The sequence below is a fragment of the Austrofundulus limnaeus genome, unplaced genomic scaffold (genome assembly GCF_001266775.1).
Source record: "Austrofundulus limnaeus strain Quisiro unplaced genomic scaffold, Austrofundulus_limnaeus-1.0 Scaffold3, whole genome shotgun sequence".
Taxonomy (NCBI): domain Eukaryota; kingdom Metazoa; phylum Chordata; class Actinopteri; order Cyprinodontiformes; family Rivulidae; genus Austrofundulus; species Austrofundulus limnaeus.
The window spans coordinates 379,702-388,997 of NW_013952405.1; the positions used below are offsets into that span (position 1 = coordinate 379,702).

The following is a 9,296-nucleotide window of genomic DNA, read 5'->3' on the forward strand; positions in this document are numbered from 1 at the left end:
ACAGGTGGGGACCAGAAACGCCTTTTGGGACCAGAAACGCCCCTGGGACGTGTCTTTAAGCCGAGCTTCCTCATGGCAGAGCGCACCCCCCCAACCCCACACACACACCCCACCCATGACTCCTGCAGGCTCTCGGGTGAAAGTGAATCTCAACGCTACCTCTCATTCAGTGAAGCTCTTTTCAGATTAAAAAATACCTTTGAGGAAATGTATTTTCAGACGCCAAGTAAACTGCTTCATAGCGCACGAGTCCCCCACATGTGAACCCCACACCGAACGGGACTGAACAGAAGCAGAAGGAGGTTCTTAAAGAGACAGAGGCCAATTTCAAGGCGTTTACAAGAGGAAGTGATGAGAATGGTAATGGTAATTGGGGATGGGTACAACCCAGGTGAGCTGGGGCCTCATAAGTGGGCCCATTGCTCTCCCCAAAAGATACTGGGCTTTAATCAAACCTTTTTGTCCCTCGGATAAAGGACACCAGGTTAGAAACCCTCAGTGTTCTAAGCTTCTCGGGATCCACAAAGGGGTCTCCAAGAATTCTTTCCCTTGGACTACTCAGAGCCAAGCATCGGCCTAAATAGTGCAAAGAGGTCTTTGATTCAATGCCGCAGGCATCACACAGACCATTGTCTTGGAGTCCCATCACTAAGTGATGAGAAGATAAGTTTATTTTCTATTTAAACATAACAGCATTTTAAAAACAGCTAAAGGTGACACAGATACTTTATTATGGTATAGTGTTTAAATATATGCCTGAGAAACACATAATATTGGCCCATAAAGAAGCAAAAACAGTGAGTAACACTAGGAGGAACACTAAAACAAACTGTGTGTGCTCCTGAAGCAGATGATCCTGTGGCACGCACTCTCTCTTTGGTAGCCTGCTTTATGTGCACAAGTCAGATGTGTCTTTGCTAATGATGAAACTGGGACGCTTTAACATTTATTACAAAAATCCCCAATAACTGGTACATGTGAACAAGTACAGATGTTTATTAATCCTATATAAGCCATAATCTTCATGGGGGGTGCGGTCGGTTCCATTGGGGTGGCAGGGCACCCTGCTTGGATAACAGTAGATGAGAAGCGGACTTGAATACCTGTTTTAATAAAGAAGTGTTTTGTAATGCTGTGTTCATGGCTAGTCTTTCCTTTAATCAGAACTCCACCCACCTTAAAACTGACATGGCTGTCTGTGAGCAGTGGCCCCTCCACCTCAATGATCGGTGTCTCCTGGTCCTGACCAATTAGCTGGATGGTTGTTTCGCTGACACACTGCGACTTCTCAGACAGATTTTCTTCAGATGGGTTAAAGACTTTGGCCAGAGTGTCAAAGGCACTGTATGGAATACACACAAAGAGATCTTTTTGTAAACACAAAACTTTCCCTCTTGTGTGATGCACAAAGAATATCAAACATGAGAGGAACAGCAAGTACATCAGAATTTCTTAAAGATCAAGTTTTCATCTTCTTTTTTCCTATATTTCTAAGCTTCTTTGAGGTTGATAAAGTGACATAATTGACACACAGTTCATAAGTCAAATAAATAAAAACAAAAATGTGAAAAGAAATGTTAAGAGGTCTAGGGGGTTCAAATGTTGAAACTTTTTTCAACAAATCTGTCCCAGTTAAAGGAGTTTTGGCAGAGAGGTTTCTCTCTGCACATCTGTTTTATTTCCATTTGACTATATTTATAAATATCTTGTTCCGGGTAAAACAGTCGTCTTCTGGGAGCGAGTAGTTGAAGAAAAATGCTTCTAGCAAAAACAAACACGCCCACAAACTTCTGACCAATCACACAGTTTAGTTCTTGTGTGGAGAGGGGTGAAAAGTTCTCACAGCGGGTTGTGCAAAAGAAAGGGTGGAAGACTCAAAGCTGTGAACAAAGTGACACAATTTTCATCTCACAATTGCGACAATGAGAGCTGATTTAGCAGTTTGGATGGAGCTTAAATTGAGTAGTGAGGCTCATCTCACACAGGTAGTTGTTCAAGTTCAAAAAGCCTGCTTGTCTGCTTGATCATTCATGGTAAACTGATGCTTGCTTGTTGTTGGGCTGAGTCAGCAAGTGCTGACCACCTGGTAAAGACTGGATCAACGACATCAGAAATTACTGGTAGATTTTAACCCAGTGTTAAATACTGGTCGAAGGGCTCAGATCGCAGCTTAGTTAGCAAGAAAAAACAAGAATATAACGCTCTTTAAAATGTTGAGAATACTTTTGGTCAAATGTTGCATATTGTTTTAAATGAAGTCATAAAAAGTTGACTGTTTTTAACTTGTTTTTTAATATTGAATCCATATATTGCAGAAGCTAATAATGCATGAGCTTAAACCTAATCAAACAAGGACGAGACTTCATCTGGTCTTCACTTTGAGCTGAACAAACTGACCGTGTTATCTCACTGGCAGACTGCTCTTCCTGTTGGCTGTCTGAGGTATCACCGTTGTTCAGGTTTTCTTTCAGAGAGTCGCTCAGGTTGGCTAATGACGTCACTACACTGGCTAGCGTCCCCAGGTCTCCGTGTCCCGAATCCATCTGTCAACAAGTGAGATGTTCTTGAATAATTTTAATCACATAAGTCAGAAAAACTAAGGGTATTTCATAAAACATTTCCCCAAAACTGGCACACAGACAAGTACGTCTTGTGCTTCCTCTGGCCATTCATAAATCAACAGATGGAGCCAGCCACGTCCCGCACAGATGTGAGTTTTCAGAAATGAAGCATGCATCACAGAACAGAACCAAAAGGAGGAGTAGAGCAGCCACAGTATGTTAACATACGTGTTAAATGTGACAGACTTTACCGCCTCAATCCATTCATAAGTCATAGCAAGGTGGCAAAAATGTGTCTAAGTCCCAAACTGAGGTGTCTTGTGAAAAAGCCTTAAGTAACTACTGCCCATTACTCAAAAGTTGCAATAAGAAGCGATGTTTAAAGCAACAGAAGACAAAGAGCAGCAGAAGAAAAAGACGTTTACTCTAACTAGAGCAGAGGACATACCTTTGAGTCTGCTGCAAGCAGCAGAGTTCCATCAGTCTGGATGACAGGCTGCTGGATATTAACAAGCATCCCTTGGTCCAGCAGACTGGATCTGCACAACACAGAGCCTTATCTACACCAGCTCATAAAATATACATCATCATTACAATCGTTACAGTAAAGCAGCTGACAGAGATCAGGCCTAATGTTTGTCTGTAGCTCTGATTTCCACTGACCTGGAGCCTTCAGTATCTGTATCAGAGATAAAGGTTGGTGTGGCGATAAGTGGGCTGTTCAGGTCCTTACGGATATAGATCTTCTGAGTGGAGGCAGCACAGTTAGAATGCCTCTCTCTAGGCATTATGTCGATAGGCTTCCTCTCACTCTGAACGGCTAAACAAATACAGAATGCAGACTGTTGTTACACTGTCCTGATGATTAGAACATGATAATTATGAAAGACATTCTACTAATTTAAGCAACAATTATGACCAGTTAGTTACAACCTGCATTCTTCATAAAACAGGATGTACCTGATTGCATTATGAAGCCTCAGAAACTGACATACAAAGTGATGGATATTACAGATTTTTAATGTTCAACCTGTGCTGTATTTTTTTCAAATCAATGTAGATTTTGTGTAGATTCACAGTCAGATCTTAAAATATAAATTTTACATGGGAAAATCTTAATATGGCTTTATGTTTCATCTCTTTACATGTAAATTCACTATAATAAAGTCACCTGTGCAGCTTACAGCTGCAATCAGCCTGCAGCTGCTCTTCAGGAGTGAAAAAGAAAACTGCATCACTGCACTAACTTAATGTTGCATTTGTAATAAATGATTTGGATAAAGTTGATTTACTGACAGCATTGAGGAGAAACTGTAAGAAAGACAACAACTTTAGCTGCGTTTGGACTGTTAAATAGTCTATTCACAACACAGTGTTCACTATAAGCAGAATTCACCATGACGCAGACTGCTAAATGAACATGGCACCACTATATACTGTAATTACAAATATTCAGAGTTACATAAACTAAACCCTTCATAAGATAAATGGATACACAACAAAAATCTGCGGTGATTTACTATATTATTATTATAGCTTCAGATAATATCCCAGCGAACGACTCTCCTTGGCAATGATGTTAAATTTCATGACACAAAAATGTGCTTAGTACACTTTCAGAATTTGCCTTTACACTATATAAATGTCGTCTGCAGTTATAGTTAATCACAAACTTTAATTTATATAAAATATGTTAATTAATAATACCCAAGAAGAAAAATTAAACATATTAAAGCAAAACTGTTTGCAAACAACTTTTTTTTCAAGAATCAATGCTGAATCAGATGATTTAAAAGTGAGCTGCATTACTATTGAGACTTGCATCATATGCTTTCATTTACAATCTATTTTAATATGGTTACTGTTAAATAAAGTTAAATAAAGTTTTAAATGTGGCTTCAGAAAAGAATTATAGTCTTTTGACTTTTTTGAGGAGTCAAAAAATCATAAAAGACAGTTTCAAATATTGACATTTGCGTTATTGGTTGAACTGTTATAGTGTATAAGACCTACTTTTCCAGTAGCAACTGATGAGTTTTAGTGAACTGTAGTGGATGAAAAGTTACAGATGCATTGCCAACAGCGCTGAAAAATGGCTGCCTCTTTACATAATAAACTAAAAAGATAGTAAGCAAAATATCAGTCTCTTATAAGAGAAAAAAGGAAGCATGCTGTAGTGAGAGTAAAAAATACACTGTGAGGACATTACACAGAAACAGTCAAATTATCTTCAGTGTCATGCTGCTTTGATTTAAACCAAATATTTTGAAACCACGATTGAAAGAAATACATATTTGTGAACTAAATTGTCAATAAACTACCAGTCCTACCTTACGCCGCACTAAATAGATGAGTAACGCCAATTTCTCTGTACCTCATAAGCCTAAAAACTAAAATGATTCATATCAGTTTTTGTAAAACCTCTAAACTCTATGACAACACTTAATATATGTTACATGTAGCCAGTATTACACACTCACAATCAGTTTTCATCCCCATTTCAAGGCATTTCTTCAGCCGGCAGAACTGGCAGCGGTTGCGGTGATGTTTGTTGATGACGCAGTCCTGCTTACTGCGACAGCTGTAGGTCAGATTCTTCCTCACGCTCCGTTTGAAAAAACCCTTACACCCCTCACAACTGACCGCTCCGTAGTGACGCCCTGAATGCAGACACAGTCAGAGCGTGTGAGTCACTGTGAGCATGTTGGTGAGAGTGCTAACAGCAGGAAGCTGAACAAACTGTTTGGATAGTACATGGTCACGTGTTGAGGTATAGGTGTAATGTAAGCTACCTGAAGCTTTGTCCCCACACACTACACAGTACTCCACTGGTTGAGGTCGACTTAAATCCCCCGATTGTCCTAACAACCGTTCCATTGACAATGGGTCTGTGACAATCTGAAAAAGCAGGCCTTTCAACTTCACTTGTTCCAACTTTAGTGTCAACATAATGGGTCCGAAACCACTTAAACACAGCTGAAGTTCTACAGATGACTTTCCAATATTAGCAATTTTGGGGTGATATGCCAGAAATGTACCTGTATTCTTCCTGGCATCAGGTTGTCTGCAGCTGTGAAGATGACCTGCTTCGTGTTGTGAGTCTCCGGTGAGGTCAGGATGACCTTGCTTGCTCCTGAGCTGTCAGCCGTGGCCAGAATGTACTGCTGCTTCGGAGCACTGGACGGGTTCATCGCTGTCACTATCTGGATCTTCTGACCCGTCTGCTGGTCGGTTACAATCTGAAGGTGGGAAAGGTGGAGAAGGCAGACAGAAAACATGCGTGAATGTGATTAAAGAAAATAAGGAAATGTCAGAGCTGCACTAATTAAGACCCTGTTAACACAGACCAGTCCCTTGAAATTCTGGTGGGTTTTTTTCCAATGTTTATTGGGGCAAATGCACGCACGCACACACGCACGCACGCACGCACGCACGCACACACACACACACACACACACACAAATCACCTGTTTTTGTGGAACCACTGCAGTAACGTGCAAGGCAGGGTTGCCAGAATAAACATTCCTTCAGACTTGGATGTTTTTTTTTTTTTTTTGGTTTTGCTCCTTCAGGCTGCAAAGGGTGAGTAACACAAAAAAAAAAAACACTCTGCCGTCTGTAATTTTTTGTAATTGATGTAAGTTTAGATAAAAACTTTTGCTGTAGTCGCTTGTGTGTCAGCTGTGCACACATGTATGCTTTCACTCCTGAGGTGTACTTCACACCTCCGTAGGGTGTGTTATCGAAAATTTCCAATCTGAGACCTGGACCTGTATTTATCAAACTTTTTAGAGTGGATTTTTAGATTTAAGTGCTGAAAATTTCTTAGATTTGCTCCTAATCTCAGACGTGTCAGTTATCAAAATTCTTAAGTCTAAGAATCACTCTTAGAACTCCTGAAGTGCTCCAGAGGACTCTTAAATGTTTTTTTCTCTTAAATGGTTAAGAGCTGCCACTAGGGGTCTGAGATGGACTGAAGAGACAGAGATTACAGCTGTCCTCCTCCCCACCTGAATGTTGTTCTCAGTTATAAAGGTGTGGAAAACAGGTTTAATAAGAAAGAAAAGAAAAGAAAAGAAAAGAAAAGAAAAGAAAAGAAAAGAAAAGAAAGAAAGAAAGAAAGAAAGAAAGAANGAAAGAAAGAAAGAAAGAAAGAAAGAAAGAAAGAAAGAAAGAAAGAAAGAAAGAAAGAAAGAAAGAAAGAAAGAAAGAAAGATGTGCATAAATGTTGGACTAAAAGGCAGATATTTGTGTGTGGCTTTTGGAGAAAATATTAAATATAATCAGCTGGTGAGTGCATGTGCAAATTTTTTTACACTTAAAGGAGACCAATTATGGGTCCTAGAAATGTTTATGGTATGTCTGTGGTCTGTCCAGAGTAGACCATGTTCATTCAATTTAATGCACAAAATAATTCTCAGATAATAAAACTTCCCATTTTCTAGTTCTGCCTGCTCTGACTTCCGTTCAGAACAGCTGTTTATGTTAATGAGCTCTGTTGGTAACGCCCTCCAAAAATCTGTTGACATTAACTCTGCCCTCCAAAGCCAGCGTTTACGTTAGCATGGCTAATAATAGCAGAAGCTCCGTTGGACAACCATATGAGACCCTGAGTGAGACCCAGAGGCAGAGTCGTGGTCCCAGCTTCTTTTTTTTCCTCCCCCTCCTCTCCTCTGGTCTGCGCTCACTCTGCATGCTGTTACCAGAGCAGGGAGCAGCAGCGGTCAAAATACCTCAGAAACTCGAACAAATAGGTTTTAACAAGGCTTTAATAAGGTAAACAATAGAGGTACATGAGAAAATGTGTTCATAACGAACGAAAATAAATAATTTAATTGCGTCCGTGCTGGTCTCGAACCCTGGTTTCCCACTCTCTGGTCCAACACTCTACCCATTGCCCTATTGTGAAAAGAGCTGCGCATTGCACAACAACAACCGTGATGGCTTTTTATACTGAGGAGGTGGAGTCTCACCCGGGGGTTGCTAGGTAATGGGCTGAACGCAGGTTCCGGTGGGTTGTTGTACGGCTTGTGACATCACAAAATGGCGGAAGTATAAAATTTGTCGTTAATATACATTAAAAATACATTTACTTGCAGTAAATATGCCCCTGGGTGCATTTTTTTGGTCCTAGGACTGTTTTTTTTAAGAAGTACATACCCAAAGTTGAGTAAAAAAAACCTTTAAAAAGTGAATTTTGCATAATAGGTCCCCTTTAAGCCACTCTTAGCAGCATTCTTAAGAGGAATTCTAAGAAGTTTGATAAATACGGGCCCTGGTTTCATAAAGTGCCCATGTCAAAGTCTCTGACCACCTGTGATATGTAAACGAGCAGCTGGATCGCAAAAAACAGTTGTGGTTTCACTGAAAACCCATCTCCGTGTAAACGGACCATAAAGAGATGTCTACTCTAGAGCTCAACAACCATCAGCAACTTTCACATCCTCTGATCTTCTCTGAAGCTCAGTGATTACCTGTATTTGCTGTGGCGTTGTGGCCGGCTCGGTGGAGATGACCTGAAAACGCTGGGGAGACTCGCTCATCGCTGACTCAGATGGAGCGGGCAACCTCTAACCCAGTTAGACACAGATGATCTAAGTTAACGTACAAGTACAACGAAAGTAAGTATTTCTTTTGCATATGTAATTAGAAAGCATTGTATTCATCTGTGATATTCCAAGAGGGAGATGATCCCCAAGGTGTTTTTCAAAAGGTAAACACTCAGCCAAAAAGCAGCACAAAGTCTTTCTCTGCTTACTCACCTCTGACTTGTGCTCAGTGTCTGCGTTCTGCTGAGGAGGCAGATTCAGGTTGGTCACCATGGTGGTACAAAGTCATTTGGGAGGCCTGTTTGGAGGAATGTCAAAGTACATAAATTCATATTATTTACACACTGCTGGTTTTATTTTGATTATTCTGTTAGATTTGCAGTCTTGGTGATGGGTTACAAAATAACTAAAATCATTTTTTGTTTTAAAACCTGAACATCAAATGCCAGCAACTCTGACGTTGAGTTTCTTTATTGCTCACTGCCAAAGACAACAGGACAAAAAAATGCATTTTTTTACTGTATCTGTGCTCAAGTTTTTCTGTTGTGTTATCAAAATATCTCATGAACCCCTAGATAAATTTTTGATGAAACTCTCAGAAGGTAACCATCTAAATCTGATCAACTTTTGGAATTAAATTAAAGATGGCCACCCCAGTTAATTGACTTTAATTATAGCCATTGTTGTGTAAGATAAGTTGAATTGACAGACAGTGAGCTGAAGTGTGACATGACAGTAGAAAGTTATCCTCAACACACAGAAACACACAAGGGTGCTCATAGCATCATTTACATGATTGGACTAAGATGTGTATAACTCTGTACCTTCTCATCGTACAGAGTTTAAAACTCTGACATGTGAAGGGGTAATGTGTTCTTTCAATGTTAGGTCTTTATTTCTTAAAAGTTTACTCATTTTGTCAATCACCATAACTTTAACTCAGCTATGTTTTTTACCTAATGTTACACCTTAATAAAGGGTCTGATTTGACAACCTTTGCATAAAATGATTAATGTGTCTAGAATGGTACAAAACATTATGTTGTCATTATGTGTAGCAGCCCATCTCAGTTTCTGTAAAATTGAAGGGAAATATAACCAGTTTGGCATTTTTAGGACCATCTGGCTGCGGTGATCATCGTGAATTGGGTTCAATGTCTTTTCATGTAAATCCATATATATATATA

The 9,296-nt window shown here is 39.8% G+C and overlaps 1 protein-coding gene across 2 annotated transcripts in view; it reads right to left on the reverse strand.

Moving 5' to 3' along the window:
- nr2c2 (nuclear receptor subfamily 2, group C, member 2) overlaps positions 1-9,296 on the reverse strand; it is a 16,406-nt gene that overhangs the window by 6,120 nt on the left and 990 nt on the right. For both annotated transcript variants that reach the window (XM_014016032.1, XM_014016038.1), the window contains exons 2-10: positions 8,324-8,408; positions 8,036-8,131; positions 5,600-5,800; positions 5,354-5,459; positions 5,042-5,221; positions 3,225-3,381; positions 3,010-3,100; positions 2,398-2,543; positions 1,177-1,342 (exon numbers count right to left, since the gene is read on the reverse strand). In XM_014016032.1, coding sequence (XP_013871486.1) covers positions 1,177-1,342; positions 2,398-2,543; positions 3,010-3,100; positions 3,225-3,381; positions 5,042-5,221; positions 5,354-5,459; positions 5,600-5,800; positions 8,036-8,131; positions 8,324-8,383 — 1,203 coding nt within the window. In that variant the 5' untranslated portion in view covers positions 8,384-8,408. The remainder of the gene's footprint in view (positions 1-1,176; positions 1,343-2,397; positions 2,544-3,009; positions 3,101-3,224; positions 3,382-5,041; positions 5,222-5,353; positions 5,460-5,599; positions 5,801-8,035; positions 8,132-8,323; positions 8,409-9,296) is intronic.